Source organism: Homarus americanus, unplaced genomic scaffold (assembly GCF_018991925.1).
Source record: "Homarus americanus isolate GMGI-L3 unplaced genomic scaffold, GMGI_Hamer_2.0 scaffold59495, whole genome shotgun sequence".
Classification (NCBI taxonomy): Eukaryota; Metazoa; Arthropoda; class Malacostraca; order Decapoda; family Nephropidae; genus Homarus; species Homarus americanus.
This window is the reverse complement of record NW_024732415.1, coordinates 1160916-1188180: the sequence shown is the minus strand read 5'-3', so window position 1 is coordinate 1188180 and position 27265 is coordinate 1160916. Positions and strand designations below refer to the sequence as shown.

The 27265-nt window shown below is 48.4% G+C and overlaps 2 protein-coding genes across 4 annotated transcripts; one reads left to right on the top strand and one right to left on the bottom strand.

The window, feature by feature from the left end:
• The first annotated feature begins 687 nt into the window (after nucleotides 1-687).
• On the top strand, nucleotides 688-10953 carry LOC121868547 (3-hydroxyanthranilate 3,4-dioxygenase-like). 3 transcript variants are annotated; one of them, XM_042369274.1, is made up of 8 exons: nucleotides 688-794; nucleotides 2296-2400; nucleotides 5394-5559; nucleotides 5823-5929; nucleotides 8242-8375; nucleotides 8571-8668; nucleotides 9491-9610; nucleotides 10011-10953. In XM_042369274.1, the coding sequence occupies exons 2-8, from the start codon at nucleotides 2309-2311 to the stop codon at nucleotides 10188-10190; spliced, it is 897 nt and encodes a 298-aa protein (XP_042225208.1). In that variant the 5' UTR covers nucleotides 688-794; nucleotides 2296-2308; the 3' UTR covers nucleotides 10191-10953. The 3 variants fall into 3 exon arrangements, with proteins under 3 accessions (XP_042225208.1, XP_042225205.1, XP_042225206.1); XM_042369271.1 differs by lacking the exon at nucleotides 688-794 and adding an exon at nucleotides 1867-2020; XM_042369272.1 differs by lacking the exon at nucleotides 688-794 and adding an exon at nucleotides 1869-2016.
• LOC121868548 (trypsin-1-like) lies at nucleotides 10949-12868 on the bottom strand. Its single transcript, XM_042369275.1, has 3 exons — nucleotides 12761-12868; nucleotides 12377-12597; nucleotides 10949-11752 (listed from the first exon to the last, which is right to left on the bottom strand). The coding sequence occupies exons 1-3, from the start codon at nucleotides 12801-12803 to the stop codon at nucleotides 11216-11218; spliced, it is 801 nt and encodes a 266-aa protein (XP_042225209.1). The 5' UTR covers nucleotides 12804-12868; the 3' UTR covers nucleotides 10949-11215.
• Between the last annotated feature and the right edge of the window lie 14397 nt (nucleotides 12869-27265).

Sequence of the window (27265 nt, the reverse complement as noted above, 5' to 3'; positions counted from 1 at the left end):
GATGGTCAGGTGTGGCCCGCGGGATGACGGTAAAATTTATCATCCCGTGAAATTATGAAAGAAATAGATAAAATCATGTTTATTTAGTAACATGAATTTTACATACTTAAGATCAGACAAACCCAAATGAGGTATTCCTGGTAAGCCAGGTAAGGCAATGTGTGAAGCTGTAAACTTCAATCCTGCAAATATGTGTTATAGCACGTGTGTTGGCCCTGAAGACGGTAACTAAAATAAGAATTGGCCCTCGAAAGGTTTTGAGTTGGACACCGCTGCCTTAAAGTGTTGTGCTATAGTTCTCCAATTGCTTAAGCAAGTGAGGAGTCTGCGAAAGCTAAAGAAAAGAAGACCCTGAATAGTTATTTAATAATACTAAAAAAGTTTTAAAGTGACGAATCAATAGAAATATGTCACCGTTCATGTGTTATATTTAAAATTATTATTGTTTCATGATTTATTTCAATTTTTACTTGAAACTATATGAAACTTATTTGAGCACTAATCAGGCCATCAAAGATCTCTGCCAAACCGTTCTTGCAACACCCGAAATCCCTCTGCTTGCTGGGCCACCAGATCAACGGCCAACAAAACGAGCAACATGTTCGGAGGAAAGTGCCCAAAGTGCCACCACCTTTACACTGGGAGTTCTGACCAGCTACCTGCAGGTAAACACAGCAGAACCTATAGTTACGTACAGGTCAGTCGTGCCTGTTCCTGTTGGCAAGTACTGGCCGTTGTTCTGCGAAGTACTGGTTCTGTTACATACTGTTGGCAAGTACTGGCTGTTATTCTGTGTAAGTACTGGTTCTTGGTGTATGTTTGTACTGTATATATGCTTTTAGTTAGTTAATGTAGCTATAATGTGCTGTTTGTGGACATCTCTTTCTGCCGTGCATGTCTGACATTCACCAACCCGCTGCCGTCTCGTAAGTCACCTATGAATTTATAAACAAACTGTTATCACGCACTGGATATATGTTTATTAAATATATCACACGGAGGATTTTTTTTTTCTCTGGCTGCGAGAATACTTCAGTTAAAGATAAAATACATGGGTTTAATCATCACTTAAATGGCAATATTGTGACTAGCGATAAGGGAGGCGTGGTGCAGTGGTCGGTATCTCGTAGTGGACAGACCAGGGTTGCCAGATGGCCGTTTCCACGGCCAAATTTATCTAATTAGGCCGTAAAAAACTTCGCCTGGCCGTGGAAAATGGATGGTCACGGCCAAACTTTTTGGCCGTATTTTGGCCGAATTTTGTAAAACACGTATTAATTCCTCCTTTAGTGGATTGTGAAGAAAATTCTAGCAGATTTTCAAATTTTACAATGAAAATGGTGGCTCAGTGATCTCACCTCTTCACATGTTTACGTAACCTACTGAGCTGACTGATCTAACTAGTTACTACCTTAGTTGTTAGTTCTCATATTTGAGTTGTTCAGGCTGAACGTGTCCAGCATATGGGTTAAGCTTCAGAGCTTACAAAGCCATCTGAGTTACTTAATGAAATTCCGAGTGCTAGTTTTCAAAATGTCCACTAGTAAATGGAAAGGGTCCTACGACAGTGGTAGAAAATATAACAAACCGGGGGACGATAACAAACTAGACGTTTTTGCTTACGCCAGCTAGTGTTATCAAGTTATCATGCTCCACCACCATTTCACATTAAGGTAAATCTTCACTGTAGATTATAGATGATATGTTTATGTAATTATTAGGCTCTCAATTCTAAGTGAAAATTTGGTTTTATTACTACATTTTAAGTGGATATTGTAGGGGATACTTTTATTTTGTGTGGATTGGAAAAATAGCCTTGTGCTTCCCATCCATAAGGTTTTGGCCGTGAGATGGGGTGAAGTTGGCCGTGAAGCTTGTCGTACATCTGGCAACCCTGGGACAGACCAGAGTTCCGTATGGAGACTTAGTTAGAACCTGATTCGCCCGGACTCCTTCAACATACCTAACCATCCAGTGAATTTCATTACGAAATATTGAAACAGTATCTTGATTGTTGTATGTAAGGGTTAATTTTTTTTTTAATTGTAGGGTGAAAGTCGATATTTCGGTTATGATTATTGAATAGGTCAAATTGCAGATTAACAGCAACCAGAGAATCTGATAAAAAGTGTTACCTAACCTAACCTAACCTACTGTAATATAAGAAAATTCTCAAAGAAAAACTAGTTCTATCGATTGAGTGTAGTGATTTTCCGAAATTCTGTGGTGTTTGCTATTTACTGCAATATTACCATTGAATAAGTGTTATTTTTTCATGTTACTCGTGTTTGTCAGGAGTGTAGGAGAAATGGCGCCTCTGCCCAATGTCCACCATACCATCCCTGACTGGATTGAGCAAAACAAGAAGTCATTTCTACCACCAGTCTGCAACCATATGATGTGAGTTTACTGTATATTCCTTTGTAACAGTTACGCTAATTTTTTTTTTTTTTTCATTTATTGGGCACCCCCTACATCCTTGTGTAAGGTGAAGCGCAGAAGCGTTTACAGCGCCCAACAGGGAAGCATGATAAGTTCATGATTGCCTTTGTCTCATGAGTTAAGGGCGTAGAAGCCTGAAGAGTCAGTGGTTTATGTCATCAAGTTATTGGAAGCTCCAACAACTTGTCCCTGTACACGAATTCGCAACTTTCGATTTACAGCAGGTACCTACTGTGCTGCTAGGTGGACAGGGACCAAGGGGGCTAGGAAGAGTGTCCCAACAATTTCCGCCGGCCCGGGAATCGAACCCGTGACATCTTGCTTGCGAGGCAAGAACGGTAACGCTCTACCACCAGCTCCCCGTTGCGCTAATTTATCCCACGATCGGCAAAACTGGCGGAGGAGACTTAATTGGCCAATTTCTTATTGTTTTTGGAAAGTATGAATGAACATTTAGTTATTGTATGTGTTTTGGTTAATATATTGTGATAATCAAGTTACCAACTCCAATTTATAAATCTCGCTATTTGCATACCTAAAAATATAGCATTTAATGTACAGTCAAACATTAAAATTTAACGTTGTCGGATAACTGTATAAGCTGCAGTAACAAACACAACGGCGTCAGTATCAAATGACTTCCCAAAGCTGAGGTGTGTCCGTCAATATCAACGCTCTGGAAAACTCTCTCTACCAAGTTGGTTACTTGTTTGCTCTTATAATTTCTACAGTTAGCGGGTGAAATTACCTTGCCTCTCGACATTTATACTGTCCTTCATGATAATTACTGTTTAGAAAGTCTGGTCACCCCTGTGTAATTTAGAATTAATCACAATATATAATTACGTTTTTGTATTGCACATTGCCACACAACTCAAGTGTTGCGAGGGTTGTTGTCTGAATAAAATTGCCCCATGACGCGATTGTGTACAGAGCCGCAAGTGGTGATGGTCTGAATTTGTTTTGACATTAAAAAGATTGATAAATTCACTAAAGTCTGGAATTATGGATAGAAAGAAGTGGAATGTATTGTCTAGGGTGGGATAGAGATAGTTGGTGTTGGTTGTAGAAAGGTCTGAAGTTAGAAGCTGTTTGTGTTGCCAGTGGACTAAGTACGTGATAAGACTTGACCAGTTAGTGTGGCGAGACCGGGAGTTAAATATTACATTTAATAAAACATTCGTGTCATCAGCTGCTTAGTATCCTCCTCCTGGGTTGCTTGACGACACCCCCACGATTTTACTTAATGTCTAATTCCTTTATGCGGCGAATCTACATGTGATTACTTAACCTAACTCTCTCCCCGTTGTCCATCCCCGATAGTCTGTGCACTGTTGACAAGCGATCCGTTTAGATGTTTCAGTACATCATGTGCCAGGAATGTTTACGCGTTGTCCCTGATGTGATCTAACGTGCCAGGTAGATCTTAGGAGAAACGTGAGATTCGACCCCTATATCCATCCCTGCAAGGAGAAAAACGATTAAAGCAACAGAGAAGATTGTTTGGTGATGTCTATTCATATGCCCGTGTCGACTGAAGGGGCTAACGGAAATTCCAGCCACGTCACTGTCAATACATCTACAGTATAATTTAGTCGTCAATGCATTCTAAAGCCTTACCTGCTGTTTTGGGGAAGGAGAATTTGACCCCGGATACGTGTCTAGGCATTAAACTCCTGATGATCTTAATGGTTTGTTTGTCATTTGTTGCCTTAGAAGTATACGTATACATACTTTTGCTTTCGTATTGGAAAAAAAACTCGTTCTCTGAGCCTTAGGTTACGCTTGTCAAGTGAACCCCACAATCCCACCCAAGGACACCGAGAGGCTTTGTGAGTCTCCTAATTTGTATGTTTACGCATAATACATTGTAAAATTGCATAATAATAAGTTAAGTTTAATTCTGCTTGCTAGTTTGTATGTTGGAGGAGTATCGAGTCTTATTCAATTTTAATCAGTGACATTTAAAGGCCAGAGGAGGAGGGATGGACGCTGTTCGGTCGATACTATAGTTTAAATAACATCTTCAGGGCCATAGTGTTGTAGGGTATTGCGCAGTTACCGGTAGTTACAATCATCGTTAATTATTGTGGCTATCTTTAGTTATAAATAGTTATATTAGATTTACCTATCGTAATATTGTCAGTATCCATGTCGTAAGATCATCGTCATAACAAAAAACAAAACAAAATATGAGTGGCGCAGTTGGAGGACGGCAGCGGCATACAGCAGGCAAGTGGTGATTAAGTCCACTCGCTCTCCAAACCAGTTTCTTTCGTCACACAATACAAAACACGTCTCTTGGTGTGGCAACACAACCAATACCAACCACTACCTTTTACGTATTTATTTATTTATTTTTATTGAGTTCACAAATTTTCCTAAAATAAAGATTTTTTACAGCAGTGTTTTTTTGGGGGGTTGATATATGTAGAGGGGTGGAGAGGGAGGGAGTGAGGTGGGTACGTATCTAAGGTCCTTGGGCTGAGTACAGTGACTGAAGCTCTTGAGTACATAAACAGTAGATATATAAATGCATCTTTCACTGAATAACAATTCGGCTCGTAAAAAAAATGTACAGGTTTTCATTTTCTTTGATTCTTTTATGGCATACTGACCTAAATTGTACAGATTATTCACTGCATAGGAAATCAACGAAATTGGTGAACCTACGCAATTTTTCTTTCCGGTTTCGACCATAATTGCCTAAAATCAACACTTGTCACTCGGGTTAAGGTACTATACTGTATATTATAGTATGTATGTAAAACTAATTATTATATGTGCTTGAGAATATTACTTAAATGGTCATTATTGAAGAGTTGAAGTAATTTGATGATGGGAGTGAGTAGTGACCTACATCCAGTCACTTTCTCTCTCTCTATCCTTCTCCCAGACACTACTTCCCTCCCATCCAGGTACCACAACTAATCTCCCTTCCACCCTCCCAGGCATGGTGACGGACAGCTGAAGGTGTTCTACGTGGGAGGACCCAACCAGAGGAAGGACTTTCACATCGAGGTGGGGGAGGAGTTCTTCTATATGTTGAAGGGCGACATGAACCTGGTCACTCTCCAGAATGGTGCCTTCAAGGACGTCATCATCAAGGAGGGGGAGGTGAGGAGACTTCTTGGTTCGTTGAGGGGAAGGTGGGAAGACTGCTTGCTGAATACAGTGGTGATTATGAAAGTATGAGGAAATGCATAATTATTGAGTTGTTACCCTGTCAGCAAAGGAGACCTCAAACATCAACAAGTAAAGACAGTGTTGGTGTTATGATAGTACAAGCATTTATTTTATCTCCACTAAAATCTGTAAAGCAGTGGGTATACATTTCTCTGAGACACCTTGCATATAGCCAGGTTTTTGTTTTGTTGCAGGTCTTCCAGTTGCCAGGAAAAATCCCTCACTCACCACAGCGGTTTGCAGACACACTGGGACTCGTCGTAGAGCGTGAACGACTCAAAACGGAACATGACTGTCTAAAGTACGTACATCAACTTTTTACACCCCAACATAATGTGCGTAACCAATGGGGTTTATCCGAGGTGTGTTATTGCGTAAAGCTCGACTATCTGCTGATATTATTGGGGAAAGTTTATCTAGCAGTCAACCCTGCCCTTGCTCTTCCCATCTCCACCTTCTCACAGTACACACCGTGATTGATCAGGAAGTCGATCATTCTTTGAGCTGAGTCGACTCCTCTGTCCATTTCAGACCTTTATTGTCCAGAGGGTCTTGAAGAGAATTACAGTAAGAGATGACTCCATGGTATGACTCGTCTAAGTTCTCTTCATAGGGATCATAGAAGTGCTGAACAGATCGTACTAGATCAGAGTATATAACTGTGCATAGGGCTGCTGTCTGTTCAGTGATTAGCCTCTTGTGGCAGTGATGAGAAAGCCTTTTATGCCGTTATGAATGGACTGATGGGCTGGAGGTCTGGAACTACTATGCTTTTTTCCACTTCAGATGTTCAGCTTACCTCGCATTTTTCTTTGTTTTTTTTAGACGAAGATATCATGTCTAAGAAATGCCCTTAATGATGTTTAATTGAGGAATTTTCAGTTGAATTTTGACTAATTTATGTCATAAACCTCAATCACTCATCCAGTGTGTTGTCCTGTAGGGGTGATCAGTATGCACTACATCACGGACTCGAAGTAGACTTTTTGTCATCTTCATCCTGTAAATATATCTAAGGTATCACTTGCTTTGAACATGCTGCAGATTTTATTTGTAGAATCATAAATAAATGTTATGCAGAAGGCAATTTTGTGCCATCTGAGAAACAGGCTTAATGCCAGGGCTGTGGAGTCGAAGACAAAACCTTCGACTCCGACTCCTCAAATTTTTATGCTTCCGACTCCGACTCCGACTCCTTGGCCTATTTGTAACAACTATTTCTACCATCCTAATTGTAATTTGTATGTTGTAACCTGCATAGGTAAAAAGTAAAACACCGTGGCTATACTGCTTTATTAATGATCTGGACGATATTTAAGAACTACAAAAAGATGATAGGCTTGACTTTCAAAGTTTCAATCAAAAGAAAAATAAATTTATTAAGAATTCAAGATATTAACTAGAAAACACCATTTACATGTATATCTAAAAGTTCGATCTCAGCATATGAATTTTGTTTAAGCTCATAATCTGATGTGGATCTAAATGATGATCCTACAATTCCTTTTAAAGTAAAGTTATATATTTATGTACATTAAAGAAATGAATACCTTATTAAGGAAAATGGATAAACCTTACATGATTAAGTTATTAAATTAAATTTGCCTTAATCTCACCAAAAACAGGTTGTAGCTAATTGTTTTGTAGCTGAGAGCCTCTGTGCAGTTTTCAACGAAACAAAATTTGATATAATTCAAAATTCAAATGGTAAAGAAGAGACTATCGTCCAAAATTATAGTGCTATACTGTGCCTGCTACAATAAATTCATAATAATGCTTATAAAATGGATATAAATTCTTTTAATAATTTAAGAAAATTAGTGGGATCAGTGGAATCACTGCAATGAATATGCCTGAGTTCATATATTTGTTCTTAGGAACAGAATAGCTTCAGTCGGAGTCGGAGTCTGGACAATTTTACCGACTCCGACTCCGACTCCACAAGCCGAAATTTCCTCCGACTCCTCGACTCCGACTCCGACTCCGACTCCACAGCCCTGCTTAATGCATCCACTTTTTAAGAAACCTGGTCTTGATACTGAAAATATGTAGAAAGATGGGACAAGTGCACAGCTGTAGAGGGAGATTATGTGGAAAAGTAGGTATGTGATCATTAATAATACATCTTTACTTCTCCAGTCATATTCCTATGTGATTTAAAAGTTATGGGTACAGCGTAATTGACTTTTTTAATATAAGTGATAGCTCTATTAGCCGGAACAATTGGTGCAGATCACTTCGGAGAATAAGAATTTCTGGGTAGTGGGATGACTCTCTCAAAGCTGGGGAAAAATCCCTCATCCCCGGAATTTTCCGGGTAACAAATTTTCAGATCTCAAACCCAGAAAGAACTCCCCTATCTGGAATTTTCCGGGTACATAGAAAATATTCTCGGAATTTTCCAGAAAATGCCCCCCTTGGAAAATCGTTCTCAAAGCCGGAATTACCCAGAAAATTCCAGCTTTGGGAACGATTTTCCGAGAAAATTTCAATTTCAGATATTGGAGAGTTTCAGGTTTGAGGGATTCCAACTAATGGAGATATTCATCCCCATTTTGAACCTTCCTTCTTGTACAGTATATACTGTAGTATCATGTTTGTCTTCTTCCCCAGGTACTACGTGGAGGGGACCACCCAGTCACTGTTTGAGAAGTGGTTCTACTGTGAGGACCTGGGCACACAGCTTGTCCCCATCATCAAGGAGTACTTCGCCTCGGAACAACACAGGACTGGCAAACCCATCCCTGGTCTGTGTGTCTGTCTACCTTATCACATCTTTATCTCTTAACATATATCTACTTAACTTTTGAGACCTCTTAGTCAGCATGACAAGGAGGGGAAATCATTCTTGAAAGATAAGTTTACCTATAAAATATTTAGCCATTGCCTCTGGAGATTAATATGTATATATAGTTTATGAGCAATATCTTCTCCACCCCTAGGAACCATCCCTGAGAATCCACCCTGGCAGCCTGATGCCTTGAGGATTGTGGAGACACCCTTCTCCCTGGCCAAGTGGCTCAATAAGTATCGTGCTGAAGTATGTTCCTGTCTTTTATTCAGACATTCTCCACCCTCCCTTTACTGATGCACCCCATTAGCTTCTTGATAAGCTGGTGGGTGGTTTGATGTAGTGAACAATGGGCGGAGGATGTACAGTAATGTTCTGCATCAAATTTACTTCATCATAAATTCAGGCAGTCTCTCGAGTTACAAAAGGAATCCCAGTATATTCATCACAAAAATCCCATGTTTTACATTAAGTATTGTACATTCATTATTCTATATACGGAAGTTTAATATTACTTTATTTACTTTATTTGTTATGTATGGGATATTATTGTGGTTTAATATGGGTAGAGTTTTAACTAAAATTCTTTCTTTTAATGACCTTATATTGTTTAACATAACTTTATTTATTGTATTTAATTATTATGTAAGAGATACTGTTTGTATGGGCAGGGTTGTGGTTTAACCGAACCTAAACTATGGAATTAACACTGTTCCAACTTAAGAACAGAGGGAATTACGAACAGGGTCCAGGAACGTAATCCATTCATAACTCGGGCTGCCTATACGTACATGGCAGCTAAAGATGATTGTTTTATATTGTTTATGCAAGTTGACAACTAAACGAGTATGTGTGGGTATTTTTAGCTTTGTTTTGATTCAGTTTTCCTACTTTCAACTCTTGTGTCACTGTACCCCATTATGTGTCCCCTTTCAGTGAGATTCTTGTACCTTTGATCCAGCTCACAGAAAAGTAAGAAAGGAATAAAGAATAATAGAGAGATAGAGAATAAGATATGCGTCTTGTTGTTCTCTAATAAATCTGCAGTATTTAATGAATTACCACTTACAGATTCAGCAGGAGGGGAGTAAGAGGCTGTTTGACTTAAGCTACCAGAGTGACGTCACTGTCCTGGGCCGAGGGACTACAGACCTCCACCTGACTAAGGCCGAGACGTGGCTCTGGCAGCTGGTAAGATATTTGTCTTTGGTTTTTGCTCACCACTACTGGCAGTGGGGAGGGTGTGGGAGGGGACTAGATACTGTATACTGTTCTTGAGGACCCTTATAGAGAGACGGTTTATTTACATGTGCTCTTGATGGATAAGTAGTTACAGTATATGTTTATTCAGTTAAATATACAAGTTTACATTTGATACATCGTGTATATTGACTCTATGTATACAATTCAGTATACATAAAGACAACCCTGGTATACAATGTACATAGACCATGCAGGTATACAATTGGTTTGACATGTTTATACAGTACACTATTTTGCTTTTGAAATTTTAATTAAAGATGTGTGGGGGAATTTTTTCTCCAGTGGGAAATTGTATTAAGAGACTCATTGTTGTGTTGTGTGAGGGCAGGAGGGCGAGAGCTCGGTGGTGATTGGGAAGGAGAAATTCGTGCTGAAGCCCCAAGATTCTCTCTTGGTGAGGATGGGCACGCCCTTCTCTCACACCCACGGGGAGGACTCCCTCACTATCTCTATCGTGATGGACCCTGGCAACAAGGAACGTGGCTTCACTCACCTCAAAAAGAATTAGAAGTTGTTGTGGTTCCCATGTTTCCGAGCCAGGAAATGACGCCATGCATGTCATAACAAAAATAAAGTCATTACTGTATAAGAGATTACTAACTAATAAGAGCAAACTTCTCATCTCCCTTTAATAAATAATAATACATCAAGCATATTTCTGTCATTTTGTCAACAGTGAACCAATTTCCAGAGACTTTTAACTTCCAGTTTATTTCTGCCAACTTCCAACAAGTTCCTGATGACGAGATGCATCAACATTTTCTCAGTGCATAAATTCTTTTCAAGTAACAAGTTGGAATTTGGTAGTAAATTAGTCAAAATTATGGAGAAGTTTACTTTACACTGGGGGAAGGATAAGTTTTTTAGGGGTTTAAATGCTTCAAACATATGTGATGTATTCAGAATATATACAGAAAAGACAATCCTGTATGACATTCAGAATGTATACAGTATTGTGTTCTAATAGTTCATATAGACAAATGTGTGTGTGCGAGTGACTGTGTTGGCTACTACACATGACCTCACAGGCCTAGAATCCATAAATCTTGTTTTGTTTTTTCCCCCAAAATTTAAAAATAAAACTAATAGTCAAATGCATTGGAAGATTAATGTTGAAAAATTAATCTGGTTTTGATGTGAGGTGTGATGTGAGGGGCCAAAGAGGTTTACATAACACTTGTTGAAGAGTTTTATATTGTTATATATATATAAGAGTTTGTTGTCTTTTTAAAGTTGTTCAATGTTAATATCAGATTAAAACTAATCTCAAATGACTGTTTATATATTTCCTATCTTTTTTATCATTACAGATTTATTAACCAGGCAAATTACTATTAACAAAACTTCAGTCAGCAGTACAATGGCAAATGGCACTTGTTACACTGATCAGGTTGTGTTGAAGTTTATTTTGAACTTAAGAAAGGAGTGTACAGAAATCCCTCACTGTACAAACATATGTTTTCACCAAATTTCACGACACGACTTTTGTCTTTCATTGTACATTTTCCTAAGATTCTTGTGAGAACCTGAAGATTAGACAGAATTGGCTTTTATCCATTCAACAAAGTATGCCACCTCAGTATAGACACCTGGGTAGCCTGGGCAGGCACAGCCGTACCCCCAGGACACAATGCCCCCCAAGTAGGTGTAGCCAGATTCAGAGCAAGCCAAGGGTCCACCAGAGTCCCCTTGGCACGAGTCCTTGCCACCTTCTAGCTCACCAGCACAGATCATCGAATCCTTAAAGAAATTTTGGGTATATACACTATGGCATTCTTCATCACTTAAGATTGGTACAGTCACTTTCATTAGAGTTTTGATTGGGGTCCCTCCCTCAGTAGTGGCGCCCCAGCCAGACACAATACAGTTACCGGCAGCAGTGTGACCAGCCTCAGGAAGAGCGATGGGCTTCACGTAGTCATTCATGAGGAGTGGTCGAGACAACTTCAACAGGGAGATGTCATTTTTGATGGGAAAGCCAACAAAATTCTCGTGTAAGATGATCTTTGAGAGTATGACTGTCTGCTCAGTTCCCTCAACCTTGTCGAGTATTTGCTTTCCAGCCACAACCTTAAGGAGGAAATAACACAATTACCTGTACAATATAATAAACATGTGTGCAAAAAGTACTAAAATAAGTTACTAAAATTCAAGTAAATGATTTTTGTCAATAAGTCACTTAAATATTATACAAGTTAAAGTATCCATTGTAAATTTTAGTTTAGTACAAATGATAAACTGAATAAGTTACTCAAGTATCAAAAATTATGAAGTACATTCCTCTGCAGTTATCAAGAACACAGTTTTTGTACCGCTGTATATAATAACGATCACTAGTATCCACAGCTAAGACAGTCTAATCAAACTTAAGTGCCTACCTAATTCGACCACCTAAATGGTTAAAAATCAAGAAATAGTTAATTTTTTTAAGAGAAAAATCAGAACTTCTTGGCTTAAGGGTAGCTCGCTGACATATGGTCACGATTTTGTTAACCAATATTTAGCTTTGCATACTGATAGGACATCTAGGCTTTATTGATGCACGATCTTGCTGCTATCAGGGTTTGGCTACACTTAATAGACAGCCTCACCTAATAAATCCATAACCTCAGACCAAGTATTTAACCTCACTGTAGTCATCCACCCCAAGAACTAAAAACTGTAAACACACATTCTACAGTGTAGCATGGTTACCTGAAGGTACTCTGGATTGTTCAAGTCTTCCCCATGGACACAGTGACCAGCGCTGATGGCATAGTTCTCATTGTAGATGGAGGCACCACAGAAGTGAAAAGAATAACCATATGAAGTATCCTGGAAGCTGAGCTGGTAGGGAAGCTCTCCTGGAGTAGTCTTGTTTCCACTCACAATCATGTTGATGAATGGACGGTAGCGGGGCTTCCTGTGAGGTGCCGCTGGGTATAAATCAGGTAATCAAGTTGGAGGTAAGAATTAAGTTCCTATTATTATTTTACATTATTTTTTTAACAATTTACCCCATTTGTATAGGTAGTCCTGATGCCCATATGCATTAGAGAGGCTTTACTATGAAATAAGAAAATAATATAAGGAGCTTACCGAGAGCTGTGGTCATCAGGAAGCAAAACACCAAAGTCTTCATGGCTGCTGCTGGTGGTAAGACCAGATGCTACCTCTTATATGCCTCCTCGAGAAAAGTTATCAGGGGTCCACTTGACACTTAAGACTAACCAACAATCACCATATGTCGTTAAAGCTAGATTTCTCCACCTCCTTAGAAAGAAAAAAATAGCTCTACACAAAACCTAATTGATTTTTTCCCAATCTTTAGTTAACTAATTTTAAAGGTATAATTATTAAGTTGGTGATCCGTGTATGAGTGTAGTAGTAGTGGGTAGATGACGTGGTTGAGAGAGTGTATATGAGGTGCTTGATTAAGTGAAGGTATGAGTATAGGCGAACATGTGCAGGTGTGGGATAACACAGGTGGGGTAATACTTCCCATAATCATTAAAAAAAAAAAGTGCTTCTCCTCTGCCTGTTTAACAAAGGCTGAGGTCTGAACTGTGTGAGATTAGGTATAGTTCAGCAACTTGTCTGGCTATAACAAAAGAATTACTCTGATGATAATAACCACTTTGAGTCTTATGAACTAAGATGGTTCATGTTCTTAATGTTACTTTATGAAGCTTTTATATTCTTCAGGAACTAAGCGTCTGATGGTTTTGTCGGCTGTCCTTGGTTAAGTTGCGATACTGTTTACTATTATTGTATACCTGCACTGTCTAGGTTGTGGAAAATGTATACTCCAACAGTATACAGTCTATTTACCTCGACAGTAGACAGTCTATATACCCCAAAAGTATACAGTTTACAGCATATACAACGACAGTGGACTAAAATGTAAATCCACCAAATAACAGCCAATAGGAGAACAGCACAGTCAGTTAGCACAACACCCCAACTTATGTTTTCCTGATGGATATTTATTCTCACTTTACTTTGTTCATGGTGCGATGATACTGGAAATGCGATGGGCGGTGTATTTACTGAAATTTCCCATGGTTCTAAATGTGCAAAAATAACTGCTCCCAGGGTCCCTATAGTGACAGTGCCTCCTGGGGGCCTTCCTATTTTCCCTACCTGGTGCGACCCCCCCCTGTGGCCCTTCCAGGGGTGGTGGTGCCCCCAGGTGCCATCCCAAGGGCGTTGGTGCCCTCAGAGACCCTCCAAGTGGGCAGCAGCACTCCCAAGGGACCTCCCAGAGGCAACAGCGCCTCCAGATGGCCCTCGTACAGGCGGCAGAATCTTCAGGGGACCTGATAGGGATAGTTGCGCCCCCAGGGGGCCTTACAGAGGCGGTGGTGCCCCCAGACGCCCTCCCACGGACAGCGGCTCCCCCAGGAGACCTTCCAGGGGATTTGGCGCCCCCAGGGGTCTTCCCAAGAGCGGTGGTGCCCCCAAGGGCGGGGCCCTCTCAGGCAGCAGCGGCGCTCCCATGAAACCTCCGTGAGGCAACGGCGCCCCCAAGGGGTTCCCAGCAGTGTCGGCGCCCCAAGGGGACCTCCCAAGAACTGCAGCGCCGCTAGGGGTCTTCCCGGGGAAAGTTGCGCATACAGGAGCCATCCCAGGGGCAACGGCGCCCCCAGGGGACCTCTCCGAGGTGGTGGCATTCCCAGGGGCCCGCCAAGAGGCAAAGTCGCCCCCAGAAGCTCTTCTTAGGGGCAGTGGTGCCTACAGAGGCACTTCCAGGAGCGGTGGCTTCCCAAGAGGCGGCGGTACCCCTAGGGGCCCTCCCAGGGGCCCTTCCAGAGGCGCCCTCTGCCACGAGACCTATAGCTTTTGGTTGTGGTGTCGTACATATTGCATACGTCCAGCAATCCCTTACTTAACTGTGATTGGTGGACTAAATATCACAGTTTATATTCCTATCTCCCATTGTTTTAAATGTGCAAAAACAGCTGCTCCCAGTGTCCCTATAGTGACAGTGCTTCATGGGGCCTTCCTATTTTCCCTTCCAGGTGCGACCCCCCCTGTGGCCATTCCAAGGGTGATGGCGCCCCAAGGGGCCCTCCCAAGGACGGAAGCACTCGCAGGTGGCTTCCCAGGGAAAGTTGCGCCCACAGGATCCATCCAAGGGACAACGGCGCCCCCAGGGAACCTCTCAGGGGTGGTGGCGCACCCAGGGGCCCGCCAACGGGCAACGTCGCCCCCAGAATCTCGTCTTGGAGCAGCCCAGGGGCTCTCGTCAGGGACAGCGGTGCCTTCAGAGGCCTTTCCAGAGGCGGTGGCTCCCCAAGAGGCGGTGGTACTCCTAGGGGCCCTTCCAGGGGCCCTTCCATAGGCGCCTCCTGCCAGGAGACCTATAGCTTTTGGTCGTGATGTCGTACACATTGCTTACGTCCAGCAATTCCTGACTTAACTGGAGGCGCCATCCCCCCTAGAGGTTCGCTGGGGGAGCTGCTTCTTCTGGGAGGTCTTTGGAAGCGCCGCCGCCTCTGTAAATGTCTGTGGGGGCGCCACTTCCCCTGTTGGGTCCTCTGAGGAATCCGCCACGAATTGGGAGGGCCACCTGGAGGCGCTCTTGTCTCTGGGAGGTCCCTTGGGAGTGCAGCTGCTCACTGCGAGGGTCTTTGAGGTCGCCACCGCCCCTGGGAGGGCTCATGGGTGCGCCACTATCCCTGGAAGGGCCTCAGGAGGCACTGTAACTGGATTGACCGTGGGGGCAGTTGTTTTTGCACATTTAGAACAATGGGAGATATGAATAAATACTCCGCCCATCGCATTTCCAGTATCATCACACCATGAATAATGAAAAGGAGAATAAATATCCAACAGGAAAACATAAGTTGGGGTGTTGTGCTGATCTACTGCTCTGTTCTCCTATTGGCTGTAATTTGATGACGTCACATCTTACTCCACCAATCACGATTAAGTAAGGGATTTTTGGACGAATGCAAAATGTACGACAAATCTATGAAGTTTTTGGGGCGATGCCGCATGTGGAAGGGCCCCTGGGGGCACCGTCGCCCCTGGGAGAGACCCTGCCGCCCCTGGAAAGGCACCCACTGTCACTAGGAGGGCCCATACCAGCGCCGCCGGCCCTAGAAGGGCCCATAGGGGCGCGTCAGACCCTGGCAGGTTCTTTGGGAGCAGAGGCGCCCCATAGAGGGACTCTGGGGGAGACACCGCCTCTGGACGGGCCCCTGAATGCGCTACCACTGTGGAATGGCCCCTGGGGGGGAGCCGACGTCCCTGGGAACACCCCTGAAAGCGCCCCCGTCCCTTAAGGGACCCTGGGATCGCCGCTATCCCTGTGAGGGTCACTTGGCCATGCCAGGTACGCAGGCGCCCCCAGGGCCCTCACAGGGTCGGCGGTGCTCCCAGGGGACCTGTCAGTGGGGCTGGATCTACCAGGGGCGGTCTTACGAACAAGTATAATCCTTGGGGCCTTCTCAGGGAAGGCGGCGTCGACAGGGGCTCCTCCAGGAACAGCCGAGCTTCCATGGGCCTCTCAGGGATGGCAACGCTCCAAGGGACCCTCGCAGGGACGGCAATGCTCCTAGGGACCCTCACAGGGACGGCGGCGCCCCCATGGGCCCTGCTAGGGGCACGGTCGACCCTAGCGGCCCTCACAGGAACAGCCATGATCCCTGGGGAATTTCCAGGGACGGGGGCACCTCCAGGTACGTTCCTAGGGACCGTGGTGCTCCCAGAGGCCCTGCCAGCGTCGGTGGCGCCTTAGGGGGCCCTTCCAGAGGCGGTGGCTCCCCTCAGACCTCCTTATAGGGCGCCACTGCTCCCAGGGACCCTGCCAAGGCCTGTGGCTCACAATAGGTCCTAATAGGGGAGGAGGCGCCCCAAAACAATGGATAGTGGTGTCGTACTTATTGCATTCTTCCAGTAATCTCTTACTTAACTGTGATTGGTGGAATAAGAGGTAACGTCATCAAATTACAGCCAATAGGAAAACAGAGCAATCAGTCAGCACAACACCCCAACTTATGTTTTGCTGTTGGATATTTATTCTCCTTTTCATTGTTCAGGTTGCGATAATACTGAAAATGCTATGGGCAGTGTGTATTTATTTAACGTCATATCTCCCAGAGTATAAAAATAGTGAAACGAGAATAAATATCCAACAGCAAAGCATAAGTTGGGGTGTTGTGCTGACTGACTGCTCTGTTCTCCTATTGGCTGATATTTGCATTTACATTTTAGTCCACCAATCACAGTTAAGTAAGGGATTGCTGGACGTATGCAATATGTACGACACTACCACTAAAAGCTATAGGTCTCCAGGTAGGGGACGCCTCTGGTAGGGCCCCTGAGAAGGCCCCTGAGGGTAGCGCCGCCCCTTGGGGCGCCACCGCCTCTGGAAGGTACCCTGGGGGCACGGCTGACCCTGAGAGGAGCCCTTGGGGGCATCGCTGCCCCTAAGAAGAGCCCCTGGGGGCGACGTTACCCCTTGGTGGGCCCCTGGGTGCGCCACCACACCTGAGAGCTCCCCTGGGGTCACCGGTGCCCCTGAGGAGAGCCCCTGGGGGCGACATTACCCCTTGTCGGTCCCCTGGGGGCAATGTTACCTCTTGGTGGGCTCCTGGGGGCGACGTTACCCCTTGGAGGGCCCCTGGAGGCGCCACTACGCCTGAGAGGTCCCCTGGGGGCACGGTGCCCCTGAGAGGGACCCTGTGGGCGCCACCACACCTGGGAAGGCCCCTGGGTGCGCCACCGCCCCTGGCAGTGCCGCCACCCTTGCCAGGGACCCTGGGGGCACCGACACCCCTGGGATAGCCCCTAGGGTGACGCACCTGGTAGGGCAAATGGGAGGGCCCCAGGACGCACTATCACTGTATTGACCGTGGGGGCAGTTGTTTTTGCATATTTACAACAATGGAAAATATGAATAAATACTCCGCCCATCGCATTTCCAGTATCATCACACCATGAATAATAAAAAGGAGAATAAATATCCAACAGGGAAACATAAGTTGGGGTGTTGTGCTGATCTACTGCTCTGTTCTCCTATTGGCTGTAATTTGATGACGTCACATCTTACTCCACCAATCACGTTTAAGTAAGGGATTTTTGGACGAATGCAAAATATACGACAAATCTATGAAGTTTTTGGGGCGATGCCGCATGTGGAAGGGCCCCTGGGGGCACCGTCGCCCCTGGGAGAGACCCTGCCGCCCCTGGAAAGGCACCCACTGTCATTAGGAGGGCCCATACCAGCGCCGCCGGCCCTAGGAGGGCCCATTGGGGCGCGTCAGACCCTGGCAGGTTCCTTGGGAGCAGAGGCGCCCCATAGAGGGACTCTGGGGGAGACACCGCCTCTGGACGGGCCCCTGAATGCGCTACCACTGTGGAATGGCCCCTGGGGGGGAGCCGACGTCCCTGGGAACACCCCTGAAAGCGCCCCTGTCCCTGTAAGGGACCCTGGGATCGCCGCTGTCCCTGTGAGGGTCACTTGGCCATGCCAGGTACGCAGGCGCCCCCAGGGCCCTCAAAGGGTCGGCGGTGCTCCCAGGGGACCTGTCAGTGGGGCTGGATCCACCAGGGGCGGTCTTACGAACAAGTATAATCCTAGGGGCCTTCTCAGGGAAGGCGGCGTCGACAGGGGCTCCTCCAGGAACAGCCGAGCTTCCATGGGCCTCTCAGGGATGGCAACGCTCCAAGGGACCCTCGCAGGGACGGCAATGCTCCTAGGGACCCTCACAGGGACGGCGGCGCCCCCATGGGCCCTGCTAAGGGCACGGTCGACCCTAGCGGCCCTCACAGGAACAGCCATGATCCCTGAGGAATTTCCAGAGACGGGGGCACCTCCAGGTACGTTCCTAGGGACCGTGGTGCTCCCAGAGGCCCTGCCAGCGTCGGTGGCGCCTTAAGGGGCCCTTCCAGAGGCCGTGGCTTCCCTCAGACCTCCTTATAGGGCGCCACTGCTCCCAGGGACCCTGCCAAGGCCTGTGGCTCACAATAGGTCCTAATAGGGGAGGAGGCGCCCCAAAACAATGGATAGTGGTGTCGTACTTATTGCATTCTTCCAGTAATCTCTTACTTAACTGTGATTGGTGGAATAAGAGGTAATGTCATCAAATTACAGCCAATAGGAAAACAGAGCAATCAGTCAGCACAACACCCCAACTTATGTTTTGCTGTTGGATATTTATTCTCCTTTTCATTGTTCAGGTTGCGATAATACTGAAAATGCTATGGGCAGTGTGTATTTTATTTAACGTCATATCTCCCAGAGTATAAAAATAGTGAAACGAGAATAAATATCCAACAGCAAATCATAAGTTGGGGTGTTGTGCTGACTGACTGCTCTGTTCTCCTATTGGCTGATATTTGCATTTACATTTTAGTCCACCAATCACAGTTAAGTAAGGGATTGCTGGACGTATGCAATATGTACGACACTACCACTAAAAGCTATAGGTCTCCAGGTAGGGGACGCCTCTGATAGGGCCCCTGGGAAGGCCCCTGAGGGTAGCGCCGCCCCTTGGGGCGCCACCGCCTCTGGAAGGTACCCTGGGGGCACGGCTGACCCTGAGAGGAGCCCTTGGGGGCATCGCTGCCCCTAAGAAGAGCCCCTGGGGGCGACGTTACCCTTTGGTGGGCCCTGGGTGCGCCACCACACCTGAGAGCTCCCCTGGGGTCACCGGTACCCCTGAGGAGAGCCCCTGGGGGCGACGTTACCCCTTGTCGGTCCCCTGGGGGCGACGTTACCCCTTGGCGGTCCCCTGGGGGCAATGTTACCTCTTGGTGGGCTCCTGGGGGCGACGTTACCCCTTGGAGGGCCCCTGGAGGCGCCACTATGCCTGAGAGGTCCCCTGGGGGCACGGTGCCCCTGAGAGGGACCCTGTGGGCGCCACCACACCTGGGAAGGCCCCTGGGTGCGCCACCGCCCCTGGCAGTGCCGCCACCATTGCCAGGGACCCTGGGGGCACCGACACCCCTGGGAGAGCCCCTAGGGTGACGCACCTGGTAGGGCAAATGGGAGGGCCCCAGGACGCACTATCACTGTATTGACCGTGGGGGCAGTTGTTTTTGCATATTTACAACAATGGAAAATATGAATAAATACTCCGCCCATCGCATTTCCAGTATCATCACACCATGAATAATGAAAAGGAGAATAAATATCCAACAGGAAAACATAAGTTGGGGTGTTGTGCTGATCTACTGCTCTGTTCTCCTATTGGCTGTAATTTGATGACGTCACATCTTACTCCACCAATCACGTTTAAGTAAGGGATTTTTGGACGAATGCAAAATGTACGACAAATCTATGAAGTTTTTGGGGCGATGCCGCATGTGGAAGGGCCCCTGGGGGCACCGTCGCCCCTGGGAGAGACCCTGCCGCCCCTGGAAAGGCACCCACTGTCACTAGGAGGGCCCATACCAGCGCCGCCGGCCCTAGAAGGGCCCATAGGGGCGCGTCAGACCCTGGCAGGTTCCTTGGGAGCAGAGGCGCCCCATAGAGGGACTCTGGGGGAGACACCGCCTCTGGACGGGCCCCTGAATGCGCTACCACTGTGGAATGGCCCCTGGGGGGGAGCCGACGTCCCTGGGAACACCCCTGAAAGCGCCCCCGTCCCTGTAAGGGACCCTGGGATCGCCGCTATCCCTGTGAGGGTCACTTGGCCATGCCAGGCACGCAGGCGCCCCCAGGGCCCTCACAGGGTCGGCGGTGCTCCCAGGGGACCTGTCAGTGGGGCTGGATCCACCAGGGGCGGTCTTACGAACAAGTATAATCCTAGGGGCCTTCTCAGGGAAGGCGGCGTCGACAGGGGCTCCTCCAGGAACAGCCGAGCTTCCATGGGCCTCTCAGGGATGGCAACGCTCCAAGGGACCCTCGCAGGGACGGCAATGCTCCTAGGGACCCTCACAGGGACGGCGGCGCCCCCATGGGCCCTGCTAGGGGCACGGTCGACCCTAGCGGCCGTCACAGGAACAGCCATGATCCCTGGGGAATTTCCAGACACGGGGGCACCTCCAGGTACGTTCCTAGGGACCGTGGTGCTCCCAGAGGCCCTGCCAGCGTCGGTGGCGCCTTAAGGGGCCCTTCCAGAGGCGGTGGCTCCCCTCAGACCTCCTTATAGGGCGCCATTGCTCCCAGGGACCCTGCCAAGGCCTGTGGCTCACAATAGGTCCTAATAGGGGAGGAGGCGCCCCAAAACAATGGATAGTGGTGTCGTACTTATTGCATTCTTCCAGTAATCTCTTACTTAACTGTGATTGGTGGAATAAGAGGTAATGTCATCAAATTACAGCCAATAGGAAAACAGAGCAATCAGTCAGCACAACACCCCAACTTATGTTTTGCTGTTGGATATTTATTCTCCTTTTCATTGTTCAGGTTGCGATAATACTGAAAATGCTATGGGCAGTGTGTATTTATTTAACGTCATATCTCCCAGAGTATAAAAATAGTGAAACGAGAATCAATATCCAACAGCAAAGCATAAGTTGGGGTGTTGTGCTGACTGACTGCTCTGTTCTCCTATTGGCTGATATTTGCATTTTCATTTTAGTCCACCAATCACAGTTAAGTAAGGGATTGCTGGACGTATGCAATATGTACGACACTACCACCAAAAGCTATAGGTCTCCAGGTAGGGGACGCCTCTGGTAGGGCCCCTGGGAAGGCCCCTGAGGGTAGCGCCGCCCCTTGGGGCGCCACCGCCTCTGGAAGGTACCCTGGGGGCACGGCTGACCCTGAGAGGAGCCCTTGGGGGCATCGCTGCCCCTAAGAAGAGCCCCTGGGGGCGACGTTACCCCTTGGTGGGCCCCTGGGTGCGCCACCACACCTGAGAGCTCCCCTGGGGTCACCGGTACCCCTGAGGAGAGCCCCTGGGGGCGACGTTACCCCTTGTCGGTCCCCTGGAAAGTACCTTGTGGGGCTCCTGGGGAGCGTTACCCTGAGGGGCCCTGAGCCACTACGCCTGGAGAGGTCCCTGGCACGGTGCCTCTGGAGAGGGACCTGTGGGCGCCACCACACCTGGAAGGCCCTGGGTGCCACTGCCCCTGTGCAGTGGCCACCTGCCAGGGGACCCTGGGGCACCGACCCCCTGGGATAGCCCCTAGGGTGACGAATCTGGGAAAGGGAGGGCCCCAGGACGCACTTATCACTGTATTGACCGTAAGGAGTTTTTTTGCATATTTACAACAATGGAAAATATGAATAAATACTACCATTTCCAGTATCATCACCCATGAATAATAAAAAGGAGAATAAATATCCAACAGGGAAATATAAGTTGGGGTGTTGATCTACTGCCTGTTCTCCACGGCTGTAATTGATGACGTCACTACTCCACCAATCGCTGTTTTGTAAGGGATTTTTGGACGAATGCAAAATATACGACAAATCTATGAAGTTTTTGGGGCGATGCCGCATGTGGAAGGGCCCTGGGGGCACCGTCGCCCCTGGGAGAACCCTTGCCGCCCCCTGAAAGGCACCCACTGAATTAGGAGGGGTCTGAGTGCCAGCGCCGGTGGCCTAGAGGCCCATAGGGTGCCAGACCCTGCAGGCCTGGGAGCAGAGGCGCCCAGAGACTCTGGGAGACACTGCCTCGGACGGCCCCTGAATGCGCTACCATGTGGAATGGGCCCCTGGGGTTTGACGTCCTTGGGAACACCCCTGGTGCAGTTCTCGTCCTCAGGGGACCTGGATCGCCATCCCTGTGAGGGTCACTTGCCATGCCAGGGCACGCGAGGCGCAGGCCCCCGGCTGGGTCGGCGTGCTCCCAGGGACCTGTCGCGGGGCTGGATCCACCAGGGCGGTCTTACGAACAAGTATAATCCTAGGGGTCCTTCTGAAGGCAAGGCTGACAGGGGCCTCAGGAACAGCCGAGCTTCCATGGCCTCAGGGATGGCAATGCCCAAGGACCTCGTAGGGACGGCAATGCTCCTAGGGACCTCACAGGGACGGTGGCGCCCCCATGGGCCCTTAGGGGAAGCCACTGACCAGCGGCCCTCACAGGAACAGCCATGATCCTGGGGAATTTCCAGAGACGGGGCACCCAGGATCGTTCCTAGGGACCGTGGTGCCCCAGAGGCCCTGCCAGCGCCGGTGGCGCCCTTAAGGGCCCTTCCAGAGGCGTGGCCTCTCAGGCGCCACTGCTCCCAGGACCCTGCCAAGGCCTGTGGCTCACATGGGTCCTAATAGGGAGGCGCCCCAAAACAATATGGATATGAGTGGTGTCGTACTTATTGCATTCTTCCATTAATCTCTTACTTAACTGTGATTGGTGGAATAAGAGTAACGTCATCAAATTACAGCCAATAGGAAAACAGAGCAATCAGTCGCTGTACCCCAACTTATGTTTGCTGGATATTTATTCTCCTTTCGTGTTCAGAGATGCGATAATACTGAAAATGCTATGGGCAGTGTGTGTATTTATTTAACGTCATATCTCCCAGAGTATAAAAAATAGTGAAACGAATAAATATCAACAGCAAAGCGTAAAGTTGAATGTTGTGCTGACTGACTGCTCTGTTCTCCTATTGGCTGATATTTGCATTTACATTTTAGTCCACCAATCACGGTTAAATGAAATTGCTGGGCCATTATGCAACCTATGTCACGAGCACTACTACTAAGCTATGGAGTCCAGGTAGGGGACGCGCCTCTGGTAGGGCCTAGGAAGGCCTGAGGAGTAGCGCCGCCCTTGAAATTTCTACCGCCTCTGGAAGGTACCCTGGGGGAGCCGCGGCTGACCCTAGGGAAGGCCAGCAGGGAACTCCTTTGCCCCTAGAAGAGCCCCTGGGGGCAGCGTTACACCCCTGAGTGGGCCTGGGTGCGCCACCACACTGAGAGCTCCCCTGGGGTCACCGGTACCCCTGAGGGAGAGCCCTGGGGGTGACGTTACCCCTGTCCGGTCCCCTGGGGAGCTGACATTTATGGCGGTCCCTGAAACAATGTTACCTCTGGTGGGCTCCTGGGGGCGGCGTTGCCTTGGAGGAGGGCCTGGAAACGCCACTGTGCCTGGGGAGGTCCTGGGGTGTCACGGAGGGTGCCCCTGAGGAGAGACCCTGTGGGCGCCACCACTGGGAGGCCCTGGGTGCGCCACCGCCCCTGGCAGTGCCGCCACCATTGCCAGGGACCTGGGGGGCCTGCCGACTGCCCCTGGGAGAGCCCCTGGGTGACGCACCTGGTAGGGCAAATGGGAGGGCCCCAGGACGCACTATCACTGTATTGACCGTGGGGGCAGTTGTTTTTGCATATTTACAACAATGGAAAATATGAATCATCTCCGCCCATCGCATTTCCAGTATCATCACACCATGAATAGTAATGAAAGGAAGGTAAATATCCAACAGAAGGCTTATAAGTTGGGAATTGTTGTGCTGATCTACTGCTCTGTTCTCTATTGGCTGTAATTTGATGACGTCACATCTTACTCCACCAATCACGTTTAAATAGAAATTTTTTGGACGAATGCAAAATGTACGACAAATCTATGAAGTTTTGGGGCGATGCCGCATGTGGAAGGGCCCTAAAGTCTCACCGTCGCCCTGGGAGGAACCCTACCCGCCCTGGAAGAGCACCCACTGTCATAGGAGGGCCCATACCAGCGCCTGCCGGCCTGGCGAAGGCCGCAGGGGGAGCGTCCAGACCTGGCAGGTTCTTTGGGAGCAGAGGCGCCCCATAGAGGGACTCTGGGGGAGACACCGCCTCTGGACGGGCCCCTGAATGCGCTACCACTGTGGAATGGCCCTGGGGGAGCCGACGTCCCTGGGGAACACCCTGAAAGCGCCCCCCGTCCTTTAAGGACCTGGGATCGCCGCTATCCCTGTGAGGTCACTTGGCTGTGCATGCCAGTGCATAGTGGAAGCGCCCCAGGGCCTCAGGGACGGCGGTGCTCCCAGGGGACCTGTCAGTGGGGCTGGATCTACCAGGGGCAGTCTTACGAACAGGAAGTATATAATCCTGAGAGGCCTTCTCAGGGAAGGCGGCGTCGATAGGGGCTCACTCCAGGAACAGCAGGAAGGCTTCCATGGGCTCTCCCAGGGATAACTAGCTCAAGGACCCTCGCAGGACAGCAATGCCTAAGGACCCTCACAGGGACAGCAGCGCCCCATGGGCCCTGCTAGGGCACAGTCGACCCCTAGCAGCCCTCCACAGGGAACAGCCATGATCCTAAGGAATTTCAGGGAGACGGGGGGGCACCTCCAGTACGTTCTAGGGACCGTATGGTGCTCCCAAGGAGCACTGCCAGCGTCAGTGGCGCCTTAGGGGGGGCCCTTCCAGAGCGGTAGCTCCTCCAGAACCTCCTTATAGGGGCACCCTGCTCCCAGGGACACTGCCAAGGCCTGTGGCTCTGTGGGTCCTAATAGGGGAGAGCGCCCCAAAGAGCAATGGACAGAGTAGTGTCATTACTTGTGCATTCTTCAGTAATCTCTTACTTAACTGTGATTGGTGGAATAAGAGGTAACGTCATCAAATTACAACAACAGAAAAACAAACAATCAATCGCTACAACACCCCAACCTCATTTTAACTGTTAGTTATTCTCCTTTCATTATTCAAATTCTTGATAATACTGAAAATGCTATGGGCAGTGTGTATTTATTTAGCGTCACTTATCTCCCAGAGTATAAAAATAGTAAGAAACGAAATAAATATCCAACAGCAAAGCATAAGTTAAGTGTTATTGCTGACTGGCTTTGCTCTGTTCTCCTATTGGCTGACTGTTTGCATTTACATTTTAGTCCACCAATCACAGTTAAGTAAGGGATTGCTGGACGTATGCAATATATGCGACACTACCACTAGCTATAGGTCTCAGGTAGGGGACGCCTCTGGTGGAGCCCCTGGGAAGGCCCTGGGGTAGCGCCTTACGCCCCTTGGGGGCGCCACCGCCTCTGGAAGGTACCCTGGGGCACAGCTGACCCCTGAGAGGTGCCAGGCATCGCTGCCCTAAGAAGAGCCCCTGGGGCTGACGTTACCCCTTAGTGGGCCCTGGGTGCGCCACCACACTGAGAGGCACCTGGGGTCACCGGTGCCCCTGAGGAGAGCCTGGGGAGCGACATTACCTGTCGGTCCCCTGGGGGTCAATGTTACCTCTTGGTGGGCTCCTGGGCATTACCTTGGGAGGAGGGCCCCTGGGTATACTACGCCTGAGAGGGGTCCTGGGGGCACGGTGCCCTGAGAGGGACCCTGTGTGCTCACCACACCTGGGGAAGGCCCCTGGGTGCATACCGCCCCTGGCAGTGCCATGCACCTTGCCAGGGACCCTGGGGCACCGACACCCTGGGATAGCCCCTGGGGTGGCCCCGCACCTGGTAGGGCAAATGGGAGGGCCCCAGGACACTATCCTGTATTGACCGTGGGGGCAATTTGTTTTGCATATTTACAACAATGGAAAATATGAATAAATACTCCATGTCACATTTCCAACCATCATCACACCATGAATAATAAAAAGGAGTAAATATCCAACAGGAAACATAAGTTGGGGTGTTGTGCTGATCTACTGCTCAGGATTTCTCCCTATTGGCTGTAATTTGATGACGTCACATCTTACTCCACCAATCCTCACGTTTAAGTAAGGGAGTTACGGACAGATACAAAATATACGACAAATCTATGAAGTTTTTTGAGGCGATGCCGCATGCTTGGGAAAGGCCCTGGGAGACTACCGTCGCCCCTGGGAGAGACCTGCCGCCCCTGGAAGGCACCCACTGTCATTAGGGGGCCCATACCAGCGCCGCCGGCCTAGGAGGGCCCATTAGGCGCGTCGAACCCTAACGAGTTTCGCCCAGGAGCGAGGCGCCCCTGGGGGGACTCTGGGGAGACACCGCCTCTGGACGGGCCCCCTGAATGCGCTACCACTGTGGAATGGCCCTGAAGTGACCGACGTCCTGGGAACACCTAAGCGTTGTCCCTGTAAGGGACCCTGGGATCGCCACTATCCCTGTGAGGTGCTTGTGTGTGTGCATGCCAGGTGCATGAGCGCCCCAGGGCCCTCAAAGGGTCGGCAGTGGCACTCCCAGGAGACCTGTCAGTGGGGCTGGATCCACCAGGGGCAGTGCCTGAACAAGTGTAATCCTGGGGCAGCCTTCTCAGGGAAGGCAGCGTCGACAGGGGCTCCTCCAGGAACAGCCGAGCTTCCATGGGCCTCTCAGGGATGGCAACTCCAAGGGACCCTCGCAGGGACAGCAATGCTCCTAGGGACCCTCACAGGGACGGCGCCCCATGGGCCCTACTAAGGGCACAGTCGACCCTAGCAGCCCTCACAGGAACAGCCATGATCCTGAGGAATTTCCAGAGACAGGGGGCACCTCCAGGTACGTTCCTAGGGACCGTGGTGCTCCCAGAGGCCCTGCCAGCGTGGGGTGGCATAGCAAGGGGCCTTCAGGCGGTGGCTTCCTCAGACACGCACCCTCCTTATAGAGGCGCCACTGCTCCCAGGGACCCTGCTGCCAAGGCCTGTGGCTCTGTGGGTCCCTAATAGGGGAGGAGAGCGCCCCAAAACAATGGATGAGTAGTGTCGTGCTTATTGCATTCTTCCAGTAATCTCTTACTTAACTGTGATTGGTGGAATAAGAGTAATGTCATCAAATTACAGCCAATAGGAAAACAGAGCAATCAGT

Excerpts from the sequence above, each read along its gene's own strand:
- LOC121868547 (XM_042369271.1), top strand. Across the intron at positions 5,930-8,241 it reads ACGGAACATGACTGTCTAAA|GTACTACGTGGAGGGGACCA; the intron begins GTACGTACATCA and ends CTTCTTCCCCAG. Across the intron at positions 8,376-8,570 it reads GACTGGCAAACCCATCCCTG|GAACCATCCCTGAGAATCCA; the intron begins GTCTGTGTGTCT and ends CTCCACCCCTAG.
- LOC121868548 (XM_042369275.1), bottom strand. The coding sequence starts at position 12,803 with ATGAAGACTTTGGTGTTTTGCTTCCTGATGACCACAGCTCTCG. Across the intron at positions 12,598-12,760 it reads CCTGATGACCACAGCTCTCG|CGGCACCTCACAGGAAGCCC; the intron begins GTAAGCTCCTTA and ends ATTTATACCCAG. Across the intron at positions 11,753-12,376 it reads ACAATCCAGAGTACCTTCAG|GTTGTGGCTGGAAAGCAAAT; the intron begins GTAACCATGCTA and ends TTCCTCCTTAAG.